The sequence below is a fragment of the Tachypleus tridentatus genome, chromosome 7 (genome assembly GCF_004210375.1).
Source record: "Tachypleus tridentatus isolate NWPU-2018 chromosome 7, ASM421037v1, whole genome shotgun sequence".
NCBI classification, from domain to species: domain Eukaryota; kingdom Metazoa; phylum Arthropoda; class Merostomata; order Xiphosura; family Limulidae; genus Tachypleus; species Tachypleus tridentatus.
The window spans coordinates 77176969-77204293 of record NC_134831.1 but is presented as its reverse complement, the minus strand read 5'-3'; the positions used below and the strand labels follow the sequence as shown (position 1 = coordinate 77204293).

Below are 27325 nucleotides of genomic sequence, written 5' to 3'. Positions count from 1 at the left end.
AGCTATTTGTTGGGTATTCAGTCTTATAAACTATACACAATGAAAAAAACGCCTTATTTAATATAGCAATTTGTTACGGTGTGAGCACTTTTCACTAGCGAAGTGTATTTATAATCAATAACATTTTAAAAAAGGACATGATTGTTTTGGAATTTCGCACAAAGCTACTCGAGGGCTATCTGTGCTAGCCGTCCCTAATTTAGCAGTGTAAGACTAGAGGGAAGGCAGCTAGTCATCACCACCCACCGCCAACTCTTGGGCTACTCTTTTACCAACGAATAGTGGGATTGACCGTCACATTATAACGCCCCCACGGCTGAGAGGGCGAGCATGTTTAGCGCGACGCGGGCGCGAACCCGCGACCCTCGGATTACGAGCATTATTGTATTTTGAAACACCACGTTCTTTGATCGGTCCTTGGGATATTTTGGGATTTTTTTCCCCCAATAATAACAGTATGTTTATCACACTTTGTTTCTGCTGACAGACTTCACAACAATAGTAAAGAGTGAAGCGTTTCGCCATGGCATGTTAAAAACTATTATAAACCTTAAAAAAAGAAAGAAACATACATTAATTATTACGTGAAAATGATATTAAGAAGTTAATATGCATTATATAATAAATTTACTAAGCCTTTATGTGTATTATTTCCAATTATCTTGTAAAATCTATTGTTCACATATTTCTTTTGTTTTTTTTCTTGCCAACATGTGGTTTATCAATTATAATTATTTTTAAACATAATATCAAAGCTACTAAACCAGTTTATAAGACACATTTGTATCCGTTGGCTCTTAACACTTTGAACTTTCTACAAGTTACCTATAAAAAACTAAACACAGATAACACCATCACTGAGGTGCCGCCTACAAACCCCCTGCTTGTATCTGGGTGAACGTTTAGAAGCTTATTAATATACTGCTTTTTATAGGAGATATTAATATCAATTAAAATATTTGTTTATTTGGCGATTTTCTCGCAAACCACCCGAGACCTACCAGCTGTAGTCCTTAATTTAAAAGTGATAGACAAGTGGGAAGGCAATTAGTTAACACCACCCTACGCCAACTCTTAGACTACTCAAATCGAATAATGGGATTGTCCATAAATTATAACGCCCATAAGGCTGAAATGATAGGGAATACTCGGTGACAAGATTCAACCCCGCAACTTGCAACTCGAGCGCTCCAATAGACAGGCTAAGCCATACTCCTAAATAATAATTTTAAAAAAAATTGTGCGCCGATAACATATTACCCGTTACTCAATAGATCCATCAGCAGCGTATCATTATACTACGGTCCAAGAAAAACAAGTAAGAAATGTTTGCGAAAACATACATTTTATTTTGTATCATTTTTATTAAATAAAACTGAAGATAAATGAGTGTTTTAAAATCCGGACGTTTCTTAATCCATGTCTGAACACGCCGTGAAGAAAATACTTTTATTTTATTGGTAATTCATACACGTTTATCATAGCCTAGTTATTTCTTTTATCAACAGCCGATTAATTGTTTACATTCTACAAGTAATTTAGATACGAATTTGTATAAGCTAATTTCCATAGTAACACTATGCCTGATTAAGAGACGAAGACACTATCAAGTCGACTTTCAATAACACGACTGCTGTTTTAAAGCTTGTAGGTACCATCAAATTAAAATAAATTTGGCAACACAAGAAACAGTTCATTCTTTATTCACTCAAAATATAACTTAAAATGTGCAGTATGGTTCAAACTAAACTTACACATATTAAATTCATCAAATCTAACTGTGGCCGCTTACCTATCTATTCTCGTGATTGCGTAAGTAATTGCAAAACTTTGAAGGCGGGTTCATCGTCCCTTCATTTAGATCCTACCTCTGTCCTGGCAAAAATTTCTGCGAACACTCATGTGTAGAGTGCAAAAGAAGAGCCAACAAGAATATTTTAATAATGTATAGAATTAATGCGAAAATCCACTAGCCGGGAGGATGAGAGAAATTTAAACAGTGTACTGTAAATAAATATGCTGACAAATTACCGTTACTGCGGCTGCAGGCAGACATTTCTAATAATCAACGTAAAAAGTAAAACGTCACAACAGGCGAACATAAACAAAGCAGGGCTCAAAAGGCTCGCTTAACTGTTACTACGAAATATGCAAGCATAAATGACTCAGCTTACAAGTAGAGTGCTACTGTCTAGAACGTAATACAACCCAGCTCGAGCTATAGCTTTGTGTAGTCGTTTCAAGTGCCTTCAAGTTGCTTTATATTCGATACCATAAATTTACATGTTAGACATACTGGTCTTCGCACAAGTCGAACAAATTAACCAGTCACAAATTACCTAAGCAACAATTCAGTGGACACTACTGATTCATGGCTCAAACCGTAAAGGTCGATCACGTCCGTAACGTCATAATGTCAGTGTATAATTAGTTACCGACTCTAGAACAAGGCTTAAAAATTGTTTGTTCACGTGTAGGTGTAAAAAGTACTTGTTACCGTTTTAATTTACGTTTTTTACGATTATAGGTCTGTACCCTAACATGGTATAGACGACTTTTAAATGATCTAGAGATCAAACAATCCGATTTCTTAGTGAGGTGGAATATCGACTTACAGTTTCAAGTGTTCTTTTCTTCACTTAAAGAACGACACGAATCTCTTATTACTCAGTTAATAATAGAGGTGGAAACAAAATAATAATGATAAAGTTTAAATCTTGAGTTTTAAATTATTTATAAACAGACGTAAGAACAGTCATAATTTGCATATAAAAAAAATTAACAAAACTGAACAATAGTAGAATGAAAATGTATTCTATGAACATATATATATTGCTTACGGATGGTTCAAGATATTTTATGAATTAGGAAAATAAATGTCCTAATAGATAGTCTGTAGAGAAACAATCACTGTTAAGCTAAGTATCTTAATGTATTTTAATTGACAATCAATGTATAACTGTTAAGCCACGTCATTAGGCATAGTTAAGTATCCTTCCCCCCACCCATGTAAGCATGACAACAAAAATAATTGAGTAAGTGATTCACCACGCCTTTTCATGTCGATTTACAATGGTTTCTTGTGGATTACATTATGAAACAATCATGTTGGCTCCACTCCACCTGGTGGTCGCTTATGATTAGCTTATAAAGCATGAAGAATCACACAATCAAAACTAGTCAAGTATGAATAATGGTTTATTTCTTGGTAAAGACAGGTTTAAGAACAAAACACTGACTGAGACCTAGTTTTAGCATATAACTTCTGTAGGTTAGTTCCATGTGTGTAGAGTACGTAACCAATACAATAGGTGTACAGCAATTTCACATGCACACTTCTTTAATACGATGACGTCTAAAACGTACAAATTACATCATGTTTAAACACATATTTCACATTGGAGAATGTTAAGAGTTTCCGGTTCAACTTGTTTACATCTTGTTTTCATAAACTTAATTTCACTCTCTGTTTCAAATTAAACGTTAAGCGTGCAAATTAAACATTATGTTGTAGAGGGGCACAACACCTCCATTCTCCTGCTAATTCTGAAAGGAAACGTCTAAAACAATAAAAAACGTCACCAACCCGCCACAACTCGGGTATAGCAAAAAATGACAATACTACAAATAAAATTGTCTTTACAACTCCTGTTCATACGCTACAGATACAACTAACATAATGCATATGACCGATTTAACTAGCAAAATACACCTCACATCATTCCTAGTACCATTCGTACCGAGTAGCTTGGCTGTTAGCAAATTACTTCCACCTTTGTCTCCCTTCAGAGTTATGAACTATTATTTGAAACTTCCTAAAAACAATAACGCTCGTGACTCGTTAAGATATAACAAAATAATCCCCATTTGGTTCACCCAACACACACACAACCAGTCTAGACTCTCCGATATCCAACCGTCACATACATACACCCCATACCATCCATCACCTCCTCTGTCTTATTTTGAATATTTATACTTCAGTATTTCTTACAACCAACCACAGTCATTACATTTTATGATCCATAATTTCATACTGTTATCAAGTGACTAAACTTAAGGCTTTTCTCAACAAGGAACTTTTTTTTCAGCATTTGTGTTACGTAACAGCTTCTAATCACTGAATTAAACAAAACTAAAATGACTCAAGCTTGTTTTATGAATACCGTTAATGCTTACAAAAAATGTACCACATATGACAAAAGGTTACTTCATCAACAGTAGCTAACGTAAACATTTATACATATAAAAGTTTGTTCATAACAGTTGCATATTAATTTAAAGCTACGTCTGTTCAATAGACCAAAATTCAGTATGCAATACATAACACGTTTTATTGTATATTTATATAATATTGTGCTGTGTGTTAGAAACAGTGAAATAATTAGAAATAAAACACTTAAAGCATATTCTGATGGGACAAAGTAAGTTAGATTTTTGTTGGGTTTTTTTTAACTGTACAGGGAGTAAATAATGTACGTGAGAATTTTGGGAAAACTTGGTCGAGATAAAGCACTTGGCGGTTATGAAATATTGCGAAATTACTAACCTAATTCAAAAATATAATTAGGTTTAGAAACAAGGTCATAATTACGGTACGAGCACTTTAGAATAGAAAGCTTATATTTAAAACTGAAAGAAGGACAAACTAAACAAAATTAATAAACCTTGTTACAGGAACTAGGCAGTACGCCATACGTTTTCGTTCTCTCAACAATCTGAATACAAATATATGCGTATGCGCAATTAATATAATAAAACACGCTATTTTGGTGTATATAATATTTAAATTTTACAATGGTAAATTATAAATATTTCGTAAATTTGAAGGCCGAGTTGCAGGTCGAAAGATCAAATATTTGAAAAGCGATATGCCACTGAACACATTCCGCTTTACTAGTTGTGGGAGCATTACTACCGTGACAGCCAACAGCGCTATTCTGTTAACCATGTAAGCGATGGGTGCTGCTGACTGTTTTCCCTCCATCTGATTAGCAGTTCTAAGTTAGCAATGACTATGCCTAGACTTAGTTTCTGGTGAAACAACAATGTGAAGAACTTGCACTGTGGTGTTATATAAGAACAATGAAGATTAGAAACATGAAAAGAAAGACTAGTGTTAAAGTTTTAGAAAGAGCAAAGGCAAAAAGACAACTGTACAACCGCTAGACACGTGCTACTTTGGAGCATGCTATTAGATTCTAGGAAAGGAAAACAAGGATTAAGATGTGTGAAATGAAAGAAACAGAAGCAGACAGACTCGCTTGGCTCGTTGACATTAGAAAAAACTATTAGAGATGAGAAGTTTGATATATGAAAGTTGGTGTAGGCAGCAAGAAACAGAGAACAAACAGGCAGCCATAGCTGTCGACCATCAAATTTGTGGTAAGCATCTTGGTTAATTTCTGGAAAAGTTTTTGGCCTCTCAACTCGCAGTTTAACCCAGGTGTGCATAAGGTGCCAATGAGGTTGAAAGCACTAAGTATGTAAAACATTGTTGTACCAAAACAACACCGATAATGGCTTCTTCACAATAACGTTGCATATTATTATCTGCTACTCAAATCTGCCATAACAGTAAAACATGTCAATTACATTCCTGAATGTTAAAATATTAAAGAAAGGTAAGAATTATTCCTTCACAACTCACTTTTCTTTCCGTGGTTATATCTTCTGGGTCAATGTTTGATGGCTGTCTAACTGACACACAGCATTAGAGAGATCATCCGAATTACTGGTTAATCACAGAGAGAATGTGTGAATCTCTTAAGGATAACAATGATCCAGATGTTTAAAGGCTCCATGCTGGTGGATCAAGAGAGAGATGGAGCAACACGGATCAGAGCATCACAGCATTATCCTATTTTAGTTAAACAAAAGCAGTCAACCACAAGTCTGGAAAGATGCCCAGCAAGTGACATATCACAAGCTCACAATCCTGTGAAATTAAAGACTTTGCTCCAATACCCAAAAACTGGCTTTCTGACTGCACACAACTTCTGCATGTCAAACATTGTCTTGCCCTAGTCACAGGCAGGTAGATTGCTTACCTTTCCAGATGCCTTTGGTAAGAAACACAATATTTGTATCAAATGATCTTAGATATACTAACAGAACTCCCTTCTAGAAACTACTGTATTCCAGGCTTACTGAGCAAAGTCCCTTTGATTATGCAAAATCCATATTTTTACAGCCAGGAGAGAACTTGTAAAATGTCTAAAGACACAAACAAGAGATTCTCAAAAAAGAAAGAAATTGCTCAAAGTGCCTACAAACTACTCCTGTCTTTTATTTATTATTCATGAAGCCTGTACCACAAACACTAATCTAAAAGCTGAGGAAAGACAGGACGACGGAAAATTCAATTTTAAACTGAGAGAGAGATGAAGATTTGCCTGAACCAGAAAACAGAAGAGAGTGGGTTCAGCAATCAGCCTATTGTTACAGTTATTCAACTTGTTTACAAGGCTAAAAGTTAAAAGCTCCTAAGAAATCTCCCCTGTGTAATCTACAACCCAGGTGTAAGTGACTGATAATAAAAAATCAACACAGATTCAGGATTCAACATCTACTCTGAAGAGGATGGATGCAGAGAAATCCACATAACTATTCACACCAAAAAGGAAGCCAGAACTGGACACAACTTGAGCAAGAGCCCAAGAGGAGGAGTTTAAGCTGAACGGAATCTTCTTTTCCCTCTGAGCCTAATGGATCAGTAAATGGGTTCAGACATGAAACTATATTTTGAAGCTCTTCACAAGAGTAACTGAAGACAGTTTCTAAAAAACTAACAAGTAACTTGCTGTAATTGGCTTTTGTCATCGATGCTTAAAAGGCAAAACACACTCCATATTACTCTATGAATACTCCATTAAAAAGTACAAAAGCCTCGCATTGTGCAATTACTAAGAATTACAAGCTAGAACTAAGGCACTGCTATTAAAAAACAACAGGGGAAGCAAGTGTAAGGGTGTGAGAAATTATACAAAGAAAATTAAATTCCTGGAGACTAAGTGTGAATGCATAGGGATGCAATATATCTATGGTGTTTTAAGCAATGATACCAATACATTAAGAAGTCCTGCAAGCATTCAAACCTCAAAATAGAAGAGTTCATAATTCAACTTGAAGACCTAACGTTTCAACTATTTACAAGAATATACATCATTGGACATCTTAAAATAACCAAACTGAAACAAAATAAAGAAAACACAATCAGGAATACTAATAAGAGATTCGCGGAAGTCCATTTCTTTCCTTTCCGTAGTGAGATAGGCGAAAAGAAAGAAAAGGGGAATTTTTTCATATGTGAGATTAAAGGATCACAATTTAATGGGATGATCTATGAAAACTTTCCTTTAGGTGTAGCTTGTTAGAAGATGTAGTTCATTCAAGGTCCGCGAGAGCGGTTGAAATTAGGGCTTCCTAACTAGCTCTGGTTTGGTTTGGCAGGCAATTATTATATATATTCAAAATTCCACTCTGAAGTTCATTCTTAAGAGTGTAGCTCCAAACATAATGGCCACACATCCGTTACCTTTTGTGCATGTGTGTTAAGTTGTGAATTTCACCATTATATTTATCATAAGAGTATTTGTACATTGCAGAAATAGGAAAAAAAAAACTGGTATAAGTGGGAAACTTTTATTGTTTGTCTATCAGTATTTAATTGTTTGTTGTTTCGGGATTCAGTGGAACGGGGGGGTATAGGGTAACATAATTGTATATGACGTAATAATATACAATCACTCTAGCACAGCACACGAAAGTGAGACAAACGTCCAAGGAAGAACACGGAACGCACATTCAGCAAACTACTAACACAATAGTTCCAATAGTTTATTTCGTGAAGATCGAAATAAAATCGTTACTGCGAATGCTTTAGCCTCTGCTTAACAGACAATTATCGATACATGTAAATATATCACTTGATTGTGTTTATTAGTTCTTATTGAAAACTAAGTGTTACAACAGTGATGTGCAAGAAATAAAAGTAGTTCCTCCATCCAGGATGAATTTTCCCTGTTTTTGGATATTTCCCTATCAGGTAAGTTAAAACTGTACTAATGTCAATATTCGTTAGTAAATATGCATGTATACGTACAACACTTCTCAACTTAAATAGTAAATAGGCCTATTTCAAATCAGAAAAATATTAAGATTAATTAATTTAATTACTAATATAACGAAGCTGTATTGAAAACCACAGAAAAGTAAAGTGTATTTCTACAGGATTTCTTCCGTCGTTGAACCAAGCCCCTAAAACTAAATACACTAGTTACAGTTAATAAGAATTTCATTAGTAACATATTTAATTACTAATTCAATCTGTTTAACAACGTATAAAAATAACGTACAACCTTTTCTGTGCTATTCTATACAGCTTTACTAAATTATACGCGTCGGTTACGATTGGTAGGAGACTGACCATTTTATCCCGCTTGCTTGTTTGTTTTGAATCTCATTTTTGAAGCCATGACGTTAATTTTAAGGACAAAACCAATTTTTAAATATGTTTTAGAGATAACCTGCTGAGCATCTAATATGGAATCATTTCTGCTTATTGTGTGCGTGTTTTTAGTAATAAAATTTACCTTTACTATATGAGTTGTCTGCCAACCACGCTCTTCTAAAACACTAACTTAACAAACACAGGATTTGTCAAGGAATAGATGGGAATGAGAGACTACATTTTAAAGAAACTCATTTAGTTATTACAGAATATTCGTTTTTAGTCTTACTTCTACCTGAAGGACTTTAATCTAGGATGAAAGTTGGTATTATTTACAAATACATGATACTCTTGTAATGTTTTTCACTGTTTGAAGTGGTAGTGATAAGAAAATCAATGGAACAGTTTTACTTATAATAAAGTAGTGTATTATGTACACACACACACACACACACATATATGTAGAGAGATTAAAGATATGAACAATCCATTTCATTTCCTTTTTATTAGCCGAGAGTTACAACTAATGCACGATATATGCAAAAACGAAAAGAGTCGTGTTGGCTACTTACCGCAGTGGTCCCCGATGTTTATTGGTAGGAGAAACAATATCTCGAGGACTGGAACAGCGTGCGAAATTAGCAGGGGAGGCTTCACTAGTAAGCCCCTCAACATCTGAAAATAACAATTGTATGGTATCACTGTTTAATAAAAGAATTAAAACGACTTCTTAATCCAAACCAAATTATTCAGTAACGGGTTATAAAAGACAACATGATAAAGTTTATCACTATTTTTGGTTTGTTTCGGATTTCCGCGCAGAGCCATCCCTAATTTTGAACTCCATAGACTAGGTGGAAGACTAGTCAGCAGCACCCACCACCAACTACTGGGCTATTATTTTCTTATTGAATAGTGGATGGGATCTGAGCAATCCTCTTACAACATACTCGTAGCCCCAAAGTATGGAACACATTTCTGCAACAACAAGACGCGAACCATGAATTCTCAGTTACACAACCAGGCACACGAGCCACTAAGCAAGTAACTTGCATTGTTATACGTGTATTACGAAAGTCTTGACTCTTCTCTAAATCTGTAGATTCTCGAGCGTAATAATCAACAATGTACGATGTGTGTATATAAATTACTAGTATTGTTGACTTCGTTGAAAATTCTAGAAAATCTCCCGTCGAGTTAATAAAAGGTAACCAACGCAACGCAGAGAGACAGTTTAATGTGATTGGGTTGCTACAGTTAATATACAATAACCCTCGGAAGCTATAATTGTGATGAACGTTTATTATTCGGTAAAGTGGAGATATTTGAACAGGAACATTGGGATTTCGAATGTTAGAAACCGTCTAGCTTCAGCGAATTAAATTCGGGCGTAAGTATTTCTGTGAGGACGTTACGTAACTTCGTCTGTAAAAAATGTACCTGTGAAAAGTGAGAGATAGCTTACCCGTTAAGTGAACTATATCGATATCAAAATAGAATTAATTCACTCATCGTAATCCGTCGACAAAATATTCAGTTCCAAGCCAGGTAGGAGACTCAGTACAATTTGTAAGCTTGTAAATCTTTTGTATATAAATTATTATTTGTCATAACTAGCTGTAATAATCTATTGTTTGTGTTAAAATATTTATTAAGATACATATTTGTGTTAAGAAAAAATTGTGTGCATAAATCTTGTTGGCAAATATTATGAATTTGATACATATTGACATTCAATTAAACTGAAATTTCTGGCAATACGAAATCGTAATACGTAATACTAACCTCCCACACTTGATAAACCACGTTACTAACATCCCACCCTTATTAATCCATGTTACTAACGTCCCACACTTGTTAATCATTCTTCTCCACTTGACTGTAACCACCCACTACATCACTTCCCATTAAAGTATCTGCCGCGTGCGTTTGCGTATTAGACAATTCTATAAATTACTTCACATTAGTCCACTGGAAAATAGCCATTTCCTTGAATTTGACAATTTAATAAAAACTGTCAACATACCTCCTATAAAATACATCTGTACGTGTAAATAAATACTTTGTTTCAAGCCGTTTAACAGTTTCATATCGTATTACGGCACAAAAGCTGTATGCATGGTGTAAAAATAAAATCTTGAATTTCAAACATACGCAAGCAAAAGAAGTAATAACAAAGGCAAACATTGACTGCCGACGTTCGGCGAGGAGTGTGTGTGTGTGTGTGTGTGTGTTATTATGGGTTAAAATAGGTCATATCTGACAGTTTGACCTATACGAGCCAAAGCTCTATTTGTAGAAACGGTACTTACAACGAATTTTGTACTGACTAAAAAAAACATTTGATCAATAACATCTAAATTCTGTGTCAAATTAAAAATAAGTATTTAGTGGTGCAAAAACCCGTATTTAAAATAACACTTTACACAAATACATTCGTAAAACATTACGAACAAAACTACGAGTTTCTGTAACTGATATTTCTATAACTGGTATTTCATTACATGGCTTATTGAAATTTGTCAATTTTAAAGAAAAGAGTTGTCACACAATAGTTCGGCTACAGAAACAGTGACCCAGTACTAAATGCGTATACAGACCGTACAGTTTCTCTGAATCTTAAGAAAAACATTTAAATTGTTAATAGTAAAGAAGTAACAAAATAATGGTTTCACCAAAAACACAGAAAACAGCTAATATTCTACGGTTTTCGTCAAGAAAGACGCGTATATTTTATCTGAAGAAAAACGCTATTTTCTTACAAATATACTACATCGAAAAGTAGAAAAACTGTTGTCATAGTAATCACACACAATTAAAACATCGGTTACCAAGACGCTACAGTAACTTTAAGTACTAAAAAAAAAATTAACGATACGTTTAACTACTAAAAAGAGTTAATGGCGGTCTAAGGGGTAGGCAGCCTACAACGTCACATTGTAGGGGAGGCAACAAACTGAAGGCCAAGAGAAAGGAAAGGGAGCGGAAGAGAGAATAGCAGGGAAAAAAAATCTTTCCGTGGAAAACTCACTACAAGCAGAATAAGGCTTAACTTGCATTACCTTTGCAAAAAATAACGTATTAACTTTAATAAATTTGTAAATACTAAAGGCAGCATTTTAAGGTTCTAAAATCCTGGCAATTAAAGATAAAAAGAATATAATTTGTAAGTGTGTGTGTGAGAGAGAGTGACATGCTGAGAAGAAAAGGCACTTCGAATGTGTTTGCCTATGACGAATAACCATCTTTGACTGAAACTGGTATTTATTGTAGAGCCAGTAGTTATATACTTCAACTATACTCATTACATGATCTTCGTCCTCAAATAATACAACTATTAATTTTATTTTAAGAATAAAACTGAGTAACAAGAACGATATCAAACGAAAGAATTTCATCCTGTTATCCTCCAACCAATATCAAATATGAACATTACTTAAAACCTTGAAAACTAATAATTACTGAAGGAATGCTATCATTTTACCCTCAATCGTGGCCCGGCATGACCAAGCGTGTTGAGGCGTTCGACTCGTAATCCGAGGGTAGCGGGTTCGAACCCCGGTCGCACCAAAACATGCTTGCCCTTTCAGCCGTGGGGACGTTTTAATGTTACAGTCAATCCCACTATTCGTTGGTAAAAGAGTAGTCCAAGAGTTGGCGGTGGGTGGTGATGACTAGCTGTCTTCCCTCTAGTCTTACACTGCTAAATTACGGACGGCGAGAGCAGATGGCCCTCGTGAAGCTTTGCGCGAAATTCAAAAAACAAAAACAAGCTACCCTCAATCGATATCACATACCAGAGCAATACCGAAAACCACAAAACTATGGAAATTACTGAAGATAATACTATTCTCACCTAATTAAACAGATATCACTTGTGAGGTGGTATTTACTGGAAAAACACCGCCGTATTATCCTCAAGAAACGAAGTTATAATATTAAATACAAAAACAATACTGTTATTAATAACAAGTAGTAACATTACAGTCAACTACTGTGTTTATGTCGCGTAACAATGGTGTTCTTTCATACAAAATATTTTACTTTTTTCACATTTAAACAATGGCCTTTACATATAAATTTCGTTTTCGCATACTAAAATATAACACACATACAAAACAATTTTTGTCTGTTACATAATAACATCAACCTCAGAAAACCTACATTCCCAGTTTGTGCCTGAAGAAGAAAGGCCCACCTTTCCAAATCTCTTGGGTTATAGGGTTTTTATTCATTTCTACCAAGACTTCGTAAACCTACGTGTTTTTCCAACATCATGAAGACCTCGAAAAAAAGCTAAAAGGATTTTTGGACGAAATGCTAATGATAATATTACAAAAATATGTTCATACTGTCATCTTTCACAGCATCAATGGTCCAAGATAAGGGATCTGTTATTTTTACTCCACGTAAAGAACCCTCAACTGCAAGAGGTATGAAGCTGCAACCTTAGAGAAAAATCTGCTATTTTAGCCTTCACAGCATGATCCGAAAAAAATGTATTATAACAATTAACTATGAAAAACAATAGTATTTATTACCTGCAAATAATTCTTTACATATCTATGATACTCCATACTTCGTATAAATTAACTGTCATTATTGTGTTGTCAATTGGCTCGCAATAATAATCTAATTATAATTCTTCAACTTCACAATAACAATAGTTTTACTTTTAGGCGTAGTTGTAAGAATACTAACAAGGTACATAAGCATAATATCTTCTGTAATTCTAATAGTTTTCTAAACCTCAGGAAAAAAATGGGTATTGTAGGATGGGGAAGTGAATAATAACAGGCTCACCTGACTTACTTGGATAACGACATTTTAAGCAAAAACAACATAGAACCAACATGTTACCATAAGTTTTCTTACGCCACCACACTGGCATCTACTAGCCTAACCAGTCAGTGCACGAAGATTTTTAGCCTCGGTTCCATATGAAGTCTTTGCGCCATAAAACGCCAGACTCACTCACCCACTCACCCTTCTTTATGAAGTACGAAGCGCGTGGACCTCTTGATAAACGCTAGACAGAGTCATAATACAAGGTCATTTCTTTAAATCACGTCAATGGGTGAATTAAACAAGAAGTGGGTCTTTTTTGTGACTGCTTTCACATCATAACCCTTTTATTACTAAAGACAATTGTTGGTCGAACTTGTGTAAAAAAAAAAAAAGGTTTTTAGCTGTCAGATTTAATTTGTCTTAAGGATACATTATCCTTCGCACCTGCCAAAACTAAATCTTTACGATCGTAATATTAGCCCAACCTTTGATTTAATGCATCTGCTTAAAGTTTCTTAGGGCATTGCTACTTTTTTTTTAAATAAAAAATACAAGTTAGAACACCGACCAGAAAACAAAGAACCTATTTGTTATTTAATAACGTTCTGTTCCTCCCATTAACTTTGTAAATTAAATCTATTTAATACCTCAAACTACAATGCTTTGTTCTTTAACAATCCAATGTTTGTTTATTTATTCATATAATAAAACTTGTGTTTATTTATTTATATTATTTGACCAATATTTCATTCCTTTACTCAACCTTCGAGTTATCGACATGTGGGGTCTACATATTGCGTGGTATTACGTAAATGTTTTCGACCGTCTAAAGAACTAACCAAAATAACACAATATCATTCATCTTCTGTGTAAAACACATTAGAAGGTCCGGGCTTTAAATACTCACAGTAATTGCAATATTTGTGGTAGTTTGGTTTGTTTTCTTGCTTATGTGATTAGGATTCCAATAACCAACAAATTTATGAACTCACGAGCAATTTGATGTATACATGATTATTAAAACAAAACAAAAAAAATGTTTAAAATTTTGATGGGACCCTTATGGGCAAGGCTTTTATAAAATGTCCAGTTTGATGTTGCCAGTTTTACGGAGCAAATTTTTCTGAATACATACTTTGCACAAACGTGTATTTTTTGTTGTTTTTTTATAGATTGTTTAGGCAGAGTATTCATGATGAAGCTTTGTAAAATGGACGGTAACTGCCTGTTGTGGGACACAAGTGCAGAGGACGACGTTTTGAAAGTCTTTTGTCTTTCGTCCTCTGAATTTAAGTTATCTTACATAGAACTACAAATTTATATCTGGCACACATACACGTACATAAGTAAGAAATAAACACAACGAAACCTTAAACAAGATCAAATCTGTTAAATTCCTTTCATTTAAATTTTCAGATGTCTGTATTCTAATTTTAAAAGCATTTTTATCAGTCTTTGTCAACTAACAAACAAGATGTCAAAATTCCTCAAAGAACACAAACATACACACATATATATAATATGTGACAAAAAAAAATCAAGAGATTCTAACATAATTCTGAAGACCAAAGGCGGAAGACTTTCGAAACGTCTTCCTATATACTTGTATCTCCACAACGATGGACAGAGCTTTCCAACATGCCGAGGTTAAGTTTTTCCAGGAAACCGAGGAAATAAACAATGGTGGGGTGTTAAAAGTATCATGTTACCAGCAGGAGCATTTAATATCAAAGCAATAACAAGATAAAAAATGCCTAAGCATGACTAAAGCTTTCATTGTGATTAATTACTAAACATTTGTGTTTTGAAAATTTATTAAGTCTATTGTATCTTTACCTTTTCACATATAAAAATATGCTAATTTTCAAGATAATTAAAAGCTTTTGAGGAAATGTAAAAATTAGACTCTAAAATCCCAAATATTAAAAGGTATTTAATTTTTATTTGATCATACACGAAACACAGGGTACTAAAATATATTCTGGGTATGTCCATTTGGAGTTTGTAATAAAATTTAAGTACGTATTTCCTTTAGGCATATATCTGGTGTCGATACTCAAATTACGTCATTTTATTACATCGTTATAATAACAACCAAGACATTTGTTTTCATCAATAACTTAAAGGAAATGAGTAAATTGTTTTCTTTGATAAAAATCACTGAATGTAAAAGTGAGTAATCTCCTATTCTCGGGTTTTGCTTCAGAGGGGAATACACATAAAACATAATGTCCCCCTATATTTAGTTTCCACCATGTGTGGATGATTATCACAGGCTGGATTTGAAATGTATTAGTCACAAATCAACTCATTTTTCTATAATAAAAAACCTCGAAAGTGAGGTTACATAAGATACGTGTATCTAACTGTATGGAATGAAAACAGTTGTTTTAAATAATTGTTTTTAATGCACACTCTAATATATGGAATACTTATAAAAGTTAGGTGTTCTCTATTAGTTCATTATGCTAGAAGTTGAAACAATAATCTTTATTTTATCACGTGACGTGTAACCGAGTCTTCAATATTATATATGTATTTATTTACAATTTGTTTACTTTTTTCCTTGTTTATTCGAGGTAAAACATGATCTGGTGAAGTAGAACACGAGAAAAACAGCAGTAAGTTTCATCCAGGTGGACAAAACATGATAGAATGTAGCCTGAGAGCTAGATGTTTGAAACAACGTTTTTCAGAAGTTATATTTTCAAGAACTGTATAAGTCATACTTACCGGAGATTTTTTAAAACATTTTCCAGCTGAAAAATTGACACTCAAGAAAGCCTAGCCCTTATCAGTACTTCTAGGGTAAAATAAAATTTATTATATGCTCTATTGTTGTGATAGCGAGGAAATAATTCAGGCTTTCGTGATGCACTTAAAGCGAAATATATAGTTTATCCTTTCATTTTCGTACAAGAGTTTCCACTTCCAACAACAAAGTGTCTTATATAAAATCCCACAGAACAACAACAACACAGTTTCTCATATGCTGAGGGGTCTAACATATGAATGTCGAGCCAGCAGTAAATGGTCCTCTCTCGTCTAATTCTTATAGGTACGGTCAGTATCAAAGTAACCAGATTCATATAAAGGCTAACAGTGTTTCCAACAAATAAAAAGAGTAATATAAAACGTTTTGATCTCTACGACTAGAAAGGATCACTTGGAAATAAGAACTTCACAACATACGCAAAACTAAACAAAGCACACCATTTCGTTACCATGGAAACAAAAACAATGACTAGTTTGTTTTCTGAACGGACATATAATCAGTCAACTTTGAGGAAGACTCTCTAAAGATTTTGTGAAATACTGTGATTTAGCCATGCATATAACTTAACAGCTGAAGACCAGTTGCGATTAAAATTTGATTGTATTAAAAAACACTTGAAACTGGGTTTCGATATCCGTGGTGGACACAGTACAAATAGCCCCTTATGTTTAACTACAAACAAAAAACAAACAGTATGTTCCATATAAAAATGATTTAGTACATTACACATGAATTAATTTGCTTGGACTATAGCTTCGAAAAATAAGCCAAGCAAGGAGTGAGACCGAAGACGTCAGAAGATTATAGAGGTTTTTTTTTATTTTTGAATTTCGCGCAAAGCTACACGAGGGCTATCTGCGCTAACCGTTCCTAATTTAGCAGTGTAAGGCTAGAGGGAAAGCAGCTAGTTATCACCGCCAACTCTTGAGCTACTCTTACCAACGAATAGTGGGATTGATCGTCACATTATAATGCCCCCATGGCTGCAAGGGCGAGCATGTTTGGTGAGATGGGGATGCGAACCCGCGACCCTTAGATTACGAGTCGAATGTCTTAGCCACTTGGCCATGCCAGGCAGCTTATAGAGAAACACTGCTTTTCATCATCAGTTGGTCCCCCGCTTGTACAGCGGTAAGTATATGGATTTACAACGCTAAAATCAGAGGTTCAATTCTCTTTGGTGCATTCAGCAGATAGCCCAATGTGGCTTTACTATATGAAAACACACACACACATTCTTGGTTCAGAGATCTACAAAACCGAGAACATGACTCATTAGAATGAAACACATTAAATCTGTTATTCGTTCTAAGAGGTGTTTAGTTATACAATATGCTATCTGCGCTCTATACAACGTGGGGAATCGAATCCTGGATTTTAGCATTGTTAGTTCGGAAAGTTATCGCTAATCCGCCGAAAAGAAAGAATTAGGGTTGAGCATCGGTTTTGAGAAGTAAATTGTTAATAATGTTGTCCACACTATTCCAATGGAAAATAAACAATCAATAGTCACACAGTCGATTGTCTAATGTAATTATGAACACGTTAATATCCAGTTCATACTTGAAACCTAACACATACAAGAATTAAGTTAAAATAATCATTCTGATGCCTCTCGTTTTCGGTCTGTAAAATACTATCGAATACACTAAAGTCTAGTAAGTTTGTTAAAATATTCCATACCAGCTTAAGTTTTGATATTCTGATCCATTGTATTTAACAAATTCTGATAATTGTTTAATTCATCGACTTGAAACGTTTATATCTACATTAGAATGTTGATCGCAGGAGAACGTTTTTTTTATAAATACATGTTACTATAGTTCGGCTGTTTAGCAACTAAAATACTGAATATTATTAGTTCATGCTTAAAATTTGCTACTGCCTAAGTTAAAACCATTCATTTCTAATAATCACAACTTGTAACTAAGAAGACAAGTTTTCGTTCATACTTCAATCAATGAGTTAAAAGATACTGTGCAAGTAAAGTGGTCAGTAGAGTGTAAGTCGTGATTATAAGCACTTAAGGCCTCATCAGTTTTGTATAGATCGTCAACACCGTTGGTCGAGATGTTTCCTCACATTTGTATTGATTTCTCGCTATGCTTCATTGTACACTTACAATGAAACCATTTTATTTTCCCCCTTCAAACAAATTGACGCTGACTGTTGGCAACCAGTAACAAGCTTGGAATTCATCTGTAAAACAACGAGTTTTCATCCTTTCTCATTCCACTGTTCGTGTTTCAATGCCTGTTTCAACCTTTTGGTTTGGCTAATTCTTTTCAGCGGTCGTTTTCGAACAGCTATACATTCACGAAATAACTTCGTGCTGATATATATACATGTTTTACACTTCTAGGGGTAACATCCATAACATCCACACCTATATCATTGACAAAGTCTGTAAGCAACTGTCACCCGCCTCATAAATAATACACCCCAAGATACACAACATCACAGTTGAAAAGTTTCGAGTTTTCTCTCATGATTACTTCTAATATTAACGGTTTTGTATGCCCTCTCCAGAGTGCAGTTCTTCCATCACAGCGCATGCTCACTCTCTGAGCCATGCGGGAGTTGTAATGTAATAGTCAATCCACTAATGGACTATGGTAGTTCAATAATTCCCTCTAACCCATCGCTAACAACAATTCAGCAAACAAACGAATACTCACATGAATGGCTTCATGAGAAACGAGACGTCTTACCTCTTTTTTTTTTCTTTTTTTAATGCATGGAGTCAGTATCATTGGCCATCCAAAACTGATTTCATTTCAGTCATGGAAGCCATATCTGAAGTTGCGCTAACACCTGGGCATAATATAACTGGTTGTTGGTATAGGCTTAAAACTGGTGTGGCACTTTGTGACCGAATAAAGGGCAACCAATAACTATCTATCTACCCAAAGAACAAATGAGGATACTCTGCCACCAGCACCGCTATCGTGTAAGGATGAACTGCATCATTATTGTGGTACTTGCCTTTAAAACAAGTTTTCTTCGTATTGCATTAGAAATTATCATATAGTTTCATAATAAAAAATAAATATCCACTGTATATTATGAAGCACTTTGTGAACTTTTAGTTTAGCTAATGTCTATGATTAAAACACGAACGACATCACATGACGAAAGCACGAGCTTTAACTAGGAATTGATCCATTAGCTACAAAACAAAAACCTTAATCAGAATAGTCTTATTCAGTTTGCATGTGTGTGTATGAAACATTTTTTCGTATTCGTTTAAAAATTAACAGTACAGATGTCCTAAAGTGACCAAACAAGAGAGCTTGTTTTCTAACGTCTAATTTTATCTTTATAAATTATTGTACCTATATTGCCTAACGAATTTAGTTGACTTTAGAAACAAAATGAACAATTTATTAGGTGGGTGTGGGTATTGAAAAACAACGCTCACAGGACACATTGAATGAAGCAATTTGTAACTCTGACGGGCATAAACAATAACTTTATGTGAAACAACTTGTAGGTCACGGGAAACATACACAAATACAAAAAATTATTACACACTTGTTCGTACTCGGAATGCCAGCTGTGTGATTTTTTGGCACATGGTAACATTGTATAAAGTCGATTCTTCGGGAAGCGCTATATGTTTACCACCCACGTAACAGGGTGGCGCTAGTTATTAACAAGCACATCTAACAACCATCAAATACTAGTTATTTGAAAGTTTTTAGGCTCTTTGAGGACCATATGACCCGTAAAACCATTGACTTTCTCGATTTTCACACAGTAATATATCTTATCACTGTCAGTTTAGTTTATCTACATTCTAACCCTCTAAAGTTGTGTACAACAGCAGGTCCTTTATTAACGATTTCGTCTTCAGTATAAGCCCCTAGTGTGCCAGCAGTAAGATTATGTACTTGCAACGCCTAAGTTCATCATTCGATTCCCTGTGGTGGGTATAGCGCAGAAAGCCTATTATGTAGCTTGGTACTAAACAAAAAGGGGAGAGAGAAGAGTCTTCAAAACACTTATTATTGCTTTTAGTAACTTGTTTTCAATGTTAAAAGTTTAAGTTCTAAAACAATTTGTGGTTCATATAAAATGTACATGAAAGCTTCGAAAGAATCATTTGTTGAGTTTCAAACCACAAGATTTGCCGAAATTATGAGAGTTTCTCTATACACCTTTTTTGGGAGGAGTACAAAGGGATACGCAATTTTTTTATTATTAAATAAAAAGGTAGGTTTGTTTCTTATTAAACACAAAACTTACACAATGGGTAACCTATCCTGTGGACACCTGGAGTGTCGAAATCCAGTTTTTAACGTTGTCAGTCTTCATACGTACCACTGAGTCACAGTAAAGGAATGTTTCATTCGAGGACGTAATCTGAAGGTCGCGGGTTCGCATCCCCGTCGCGCCAAACATGTTCGCCCTTTCAGCCGTGGGGGCGTTATAAAGTTACGGTCAATCCCACTATTCGTTGGTGAAAGAGTAGCCCAAGAGTTGGCGGTGGGTGGTGATGACTAGCTGCCTTCCCTCTTGTCTTACACTACTAAATTAGGGACGGCTAGCACAGATAGCCCTCGAGTAGCTTTGTGCGAAATTCAAAAAACAAAAACAAACTCATTCGAAAAACTAGCGGTCAGTATTATTATGACGTCACCTGCTTAAGTTTGAGAATTATATTTCTTAAAAACGGCTGGTATGGATATAGAAAGCACTATGTAGAGGAACAAACAACGTTTCGGCCTCCTTCGGTCATCGTCAGGTCGAAACGTTGTTCGCTCCTCTACATAGTGTTTTATCTATCCATACTAGTCGGTTTTTACATATACAATTTTCTGTGCAAGTGGGCCCCCCAGTAGTACAGCGGTAAGTCGACGGACTTACAACGCTAAAATCAGGGGTTCGATTCCCCTCGGTGGGCTCAGCAGATAGCCCAATGTGGCTTTGATATAAGAAAATCACACACTCTGCAAGTGGGTTTTCTCGTCATCATGGATTAGTTTGAGAATAAATACTATATTATACATGTGAATAGAAAAATTTTAAATGTGGGCTGAAAAATAGTTGAAATTTCAGTATAGTTTGTGGAAAGTCAAAATAACTGTTGAAGAAATTGTGAAAATCATTGTAAGAGGAAGAAAAGTGATTTATGGTTGAATCCTGATAACATTTTCTATTTTTTACATTCAGAAATTTTCACCCAGCATTTGTTATATTTTTGTGGAAAAGCAAGTACTAAGGGTTCCCTGCTGGTACAGCTGCAAGTCTACAGATTTACAACGCTAAAAGCAAGGGTTCGATTCCCATCGGTGGACTCAGCAAATAGCCCAATGTGGCTTTCCTGAAAGAAAACACACACACACACGAAGACTAAGGATATTAACCAGGTACGTGCAACGACACCTAATCATAACTAACCACTAAATATTACCTAATTAAAATCTGACTTCATTACGTATTGTCTGAATATGATTGAAGAATGCAGTTATAAATATTTATAAAGTTCTGAAAATGAAGTTATTTTCTAAATACATTGAAGTAAATGTTCCAAGAGCCCTGGAAATACCAGTAGTGGAGTTTAAACACGTGTACGCCCTCTTTCTGGTTCTACAGATAACCTAAACAAGCTTTTGTTTGCCAATAAAGTAATAAACACAACCCTTCGCCAATGCATCTCCAAGTATGGATCTGAAACATGCGCACAACGAAGGAGGAAGCTTGGTTCCTCTCCTTAATCACAAGCGTTTCAAATACGTGTATTGTGTGTAACCCCAACACACACACTGGAAATTTTGTATTTATGTAGCTGAATAGATAACTATCATCTTAACTGCTTTAAAACTACGAGTTTTAAATAACACTTAGTTATTTGTTATGTCCTAAGTAACTATTATAATTTCCCTGGAAGAGATTTGTCAGCTACAATATATCATTTAGAAATTGTTGAATTTAAAGTGAGTTTTATTAATAGAAATATCTGTTCGCGTCTAACTACAGTAGCCTTCGAAGTATCATTTGTTGTCAAACTATTTAAGTTTAGGTTGAAAATTAAAAAGTTTGAACAAGTAAAAATTTGGAGCTAAAAATCCAGTTTATCTGACCTGAAACAACGTTTAGTGGTGCTATGTGAAAAACCTACGAAGTATTGTTTGTTTGTTTTTTTTAATTTTGCGCCAAGTTACACGAGGGCTATCTGCGCTAGCTGTCCCTAATTTAGCAGTGTAAGACTAGAGGGAAGGCAGCTAGTCATCACCACGCACCGCCAACTTATGGGCTACTCTTTTACCAACGAATAGTGGGATTGACTGTCACATTATAACGCCCCCACGGCTGAAAGGGCGAGAATGTTTAGTGCGATGGGGATTCAAACCTGCGACCCTCGGATTACGAGTGCCTTAACCGCCTGGCCATGCCGGGCCCTTATGAAGTATGTACATCGAAATGTTCATGAGGTAATTTTCTTAGCAATTGCACACACATCTTGTTATTGTTTAAGCACAAAGCTACACAGTGGGTGATATCAACTACGTCGAACCTCGGATTCAGACCAGACGAGGGGGTATCAGGGGGGTACAGTCCCGGGGTCCAGTGAAATAATGTATTCTCATTTTCATAATACACTCAAGAAAAAATCGCAGTACTGTGGGAAATCTCTTTGCCTCAAGAAGTACCTTTTTACCCCAAAATGTGAATTCTCAACACATTCGGTTTCCGCCCACCAGAAAAATTCTTCATACGCTCATGAATTTATGAAGACTTCAAACTGTCCCCGGGATCCGACTTGCCTCTCGACGTCTCCTTGTTCGAACTTCAACTTGAAACTTAATTCTGATTTGCCCGGGAACATCCACTTACATAGAATGGTACTACGCATTAAATTGGAACCCATAATTGAAAGCACTTCAGTTAGCTATTGAAAAGCTCCCTGTATCTTCCCACAGTAGATCAGAGGTCCAGTTTAAGGATTTATAACGTTCAAGCCCGAGTTACGATACCAGTGATGGGCATAGTAGAGATAATCAACTGTGCAGCTTTGTGCCTAATAACAATCAAAACAAAATACCCTAAATGGCATTGCTTGCATTAACTTTTGTCTCTTGGGTAATAAATTCTAGAACTTTGCGGACAAAACTGTATGTAAATCCAAATAGTAATAACAGTAGTAATTTTACTGATTGATCATTAAATGCGTATTAAGCATTACCCATTAATGGTTCATTCGATACGCTTCTTAATGAAGTCATAAAGGCGCTAAACACGTGCTTAAATATTCAAAATATCGTCATAAACTAATATTTTTCATATCAAGTAATAATACGAGAACAATTTCCACAATACCTTAATAATAACAATATATCCGTGCACATTAAAATGTTTCAATAAATCAACTTTCGTTCGTTTGTTTGTTTGTTTTGAATTTCGCACAAAGCTACTCGAGGGCTATCTGTGCTAGCCGTCCCTAATTTAGCAGTGTAAGACTAGAGGGAAAGCAGCTAGTCATCACCACCCACAGCCAACTCTTGGGCTTCTCTTTTACCAACGAATAGTGGGATTGACCGTCATATTATAACGCCCCCATGGCTGAAAGGGCGTGCATGTCTGGCGCGACGGGGATGCAAACTCGCGACCCTCAGATTACGAGTCGCACGCCTTAACACGCTTGGCCATGCCGGGCCAAATCAACTTTCAAACTTTTGTTTTCTACAAGCATTTTATATGATCATTCCTTCGAAACACATTGTTTCGTTTGGATTACACTTATATATTTGCATAACTGAAGTTCTGATGAACACAAAACAAGTACCCTATATCTGTTTAGTTTGGTTTGTTTTGAATTTCGCGCAAAGTTACACGAGGGCTATCTGAGCTAACCGTTCCTAATTTAGCAATGTAAGACTAAAGGGAAGGCAGCGAGTCATCACCACCCATCGCGCAACTCTTTGGCTACTCTTTTACCAACGAATAGTGGTATTGACCATCACATTATATCACCTCCACGGCTAAAAGGGCGAGTATATTTGGTGTGACAGAAATTGGAACCCGCAAACCTCAGATTACAAGTCGAGTGCCTTAGCCACCCAGCCATGCAATGCCAAACTAATTAGTAGTTAAATGTGTATGTTTTTAGGCTGTTCTTAAATTATTTTTCAGCTACTTTTCCAGGAATGAAATGATTGATAGCAAATAACGATAAAAACACGCATGCTTTAATCCAGAAGAAATATTTAAATTGTTCGTAAAAGTGTTTTAAATTTAAAATTTTCTTTTAGTTTAAAAAATGTTTGAAGTTAATGTAATATTTTCATCAGTTTTTATCATAGAATCTAAATATTTATAATTATGCTGAATGTTTAAATGAACCTAATTGTAATACCACCCTCTAGTTGGTCATTTTCGCTTATCGTTACGAGTTTAGTTTTCATTTAGTTTAAAGTCATTTTCGAATTATCACAAAAAATTATAAAAATTTAGCTTGTTGTTCCAATTTCTTCCCAGTATCACTATGAGCGACCATTTAAAATAAGAATGTACAGTGAAATTAAACTGTAGGGTATTTATTTTGTTTTGAATTTATAATGTTTGTGATATTATATACCTCAGTTTTATTTCCCGATTTGTCTGATTAAACTATAATTAAAATCACCCATAATTATAAAGCGCTTGCTGCCTTTACTTCCAATAACAGAGGCGTACTCCCGCATGTACAGCGGTAAGTCTACGGATTGATAACGCTAAATTCAGGGGTTCGATTCCCTTCGGTGAATTCAGCAGATAGCCTGATGTGGCTTTGCTATAAGAAAATACACACCCAATAACAGAGACAAGTTTGTAAACTTAACATTAAATTCCGCAGACAGCTTACGTAGTAGCTTTTTACTAAAGCAAAATAAAATCATCATTGTTTCTAATGTATTCATGTAAAGAAAACAAAATCTATCAATTCAACGCGCGTCTTGATATCCTGAAATTACATCAAGTTTCTTTCTTACCTCATGTAAAACAAGCCCAAGATAAACTCTCACCAGACTGTTTCTGAACAGTTTCGACCAGGAATTACCTGAAATGTTCCTCAATCAATGCCTTTATAGTTAGTATTCGCCACCATTTCCACTCAACGGAGTCACATTGCATTATGAGGAAGTTAACAATCGTGTACGTTACATAAAAGCTGAAAATTTCTAAGAAGACACGAGCGGAAGGAACATTTCCACGCGGTGTTTAACCAGTTGGTAAATATTTATTCTTCATAATCGGTCAAGAAGAGATCTCCGATAATATAAGTAACGTACTCTTTTACAGACAGGCCCTCTTCGTGTCACCACCAGGAAAAGTGCTTCCAAAAATATAGGAGTGAAAATACAAGTGGACCTTAGATTTAACAGAGAGATAAAATTACCCTTACTTCATTTACTCTTTTTTTTTATCCTCCTAGTTATTATAATTTGATCCAAAGTGTGACATATCCACAATAAACAGCGCATATTTTTATTGTGAAGTGCAAAATAATATGTAAGTGTGCCAACACCTTATCCACTTATTCAATATGGCACCGTGAAATTATGTTGTGCAATCAAAATAACCTATAGTATCATATACTCTGTTATTTTGCAATTTAGATTGTAATTTTATATTATATAAACCCTTCCAGTGGCTAAATAGTGCGTCTGCAGGCTTACGATGCAACAAATTGGGTTTCGATACGTGCGATGAACAGAGCTCAGATAGCCCAGTGTGTAGCTTCGTACTTAACAATTACCCAAATCAAACGAATCTAACTAACAGTTTTTCATGCATTTGAAATTAGAATCAACTACGGCTATCAGATAAATTTTATTTAACATAACTAGTGGTCGAGTGTAGCGTGGGGTAAACCCAAGTTAGTTGAAACTAAAAAGTTGCGGTAATTTTCGTTTACAGTGATCGATTTCAGGTTTTATTGTTTTTTTCCGTGTTAAATTTGTTCACACTTCACAAAATGGTACAACTAAACGGTCTATAATTATCTTGCTAATAAATCTCTAAATATACAACTGCTGTTATCTAGTTGAAAGTACTACATAGATTTATAGTTTTATTATTTGGGGCTGATATTAGCAACAACAAAAGCGAGGTAGGGTAGTCAAGTCAGCTAAAAAGTTAAGATTACTAAACTTTTCCAAGTATTGTCTACACAAGTAGATAATGTTTAATGTTTTTAATACTAAACCACGTGATAGTCAGCAGTGTTATTTGTGATTGGTAGTAAGTTGGAAACCCCGGAGGAAATAGGTAACGCAAGTTGTGCGATAACTTCGCCAGACTTTGAGTTTTGAGATTAAAGAGAGCTAGCTATACAAGGCCACTAACAAAAAAAAAATGTTGATAACACAGGAAGAACTGTCGTAAAAGATATTGTACAGCTGAAAGCACTGATCCCTGTTAAACGTCAAACTTTCATATGGCTTTCTACTTAGTAGATGATTAGGTAAAGAAAAAACAATGTAGATAAAATAGAGCTGCGATGTGTTTTAAAAAGCTCATTGGAATAAATATACAAATAAAAGTACTGAATATTATAAAAAAGAAATAAAACTTAACTACATGTAACGAAACAGGAACAAATAAAATCAAATAACTTACAAGAAAAAAAAAGTGTGACTCTAACATGTAATTTAGAGTATTTCTAATAAGCACGAGAGCTAAATGTTCCTAGGATATCTAATAACATTATAATTCCCAAGTGATACAAAAAGTAAAAATTTAGACTAAAATTGAAAAATAAACTAATTGAATTAGATTGACAAACTAATTTTAGAGGCTTTGTTTGGTTTGTTTTGAATTTCGCGCAAACCTGCACGAGGGCTATCTGTGCTAGCCGTCCCAAATTTAACAGTGTAAGACTAGAGGGAAGGCAGCTAGTCAAACACCGCCAACTCTTGGGCTACTCTTTTACCAACGAATACTGAGGTTTGACCGTCACATTATAACGCCTCCACGGCTGAAAGAGCGAGCATGTTTGGTGCGACGGAGATTCGTAGCTGGGACCCTCAGATTACGAGTCGAGTGCCTTAACCACCTGGCCATGCCGGGCCTATCCAGGAAGAACCAGTAATTTGAATAACAAGCTATGTGAAGTGAACATTAACATTACTGTGTCAGTATTTTAAAGCCAAAGAAACATTATAGATGGTAGCATTACATTTGGCTGGTATAAACACACAATAACATACATTAAATGTCTTCCAATTAAAATTTTATGACCGTACATAAAGTGAAAATATTGACTCTCATAAGTCATGAATAATATAGGTTTTGCAAGAACTGTATTTTGTAAAATTAAAAAA

General features: G+C 35.1%; 1 protein-coding gene across 5 annotated transcripts in view; it reads right to left on the bottom strand.

Moving 5' to 3' along the window:
- LOC143256025 (triple functional domain protein-like) overlaps positions 1-27325 on the bottom strand; it is a 79914-nt gene that overhangs the window by 18176 nt on the left and 34413 nt on the right. For 3 of the 5 annotated variants that reach the window (XM_076512595.1, XM_076512597.1, XM_076512594.1), the window contains exon 3: positions 9025-9127. In XM_076512595.1, coding sequence (XP_076368710.1) covers positions 9025-9127 — 103 coding nt within the window. Of the gene's footprint in view, positions 1-9024; positions 9128-13255; positions 13359-24991; positions 25131-27325 lie in introns of those variants that run through there. The other 2 variants (XM_076512596.1, XM_076512598.1) reach the window with 2 other exon arrangements.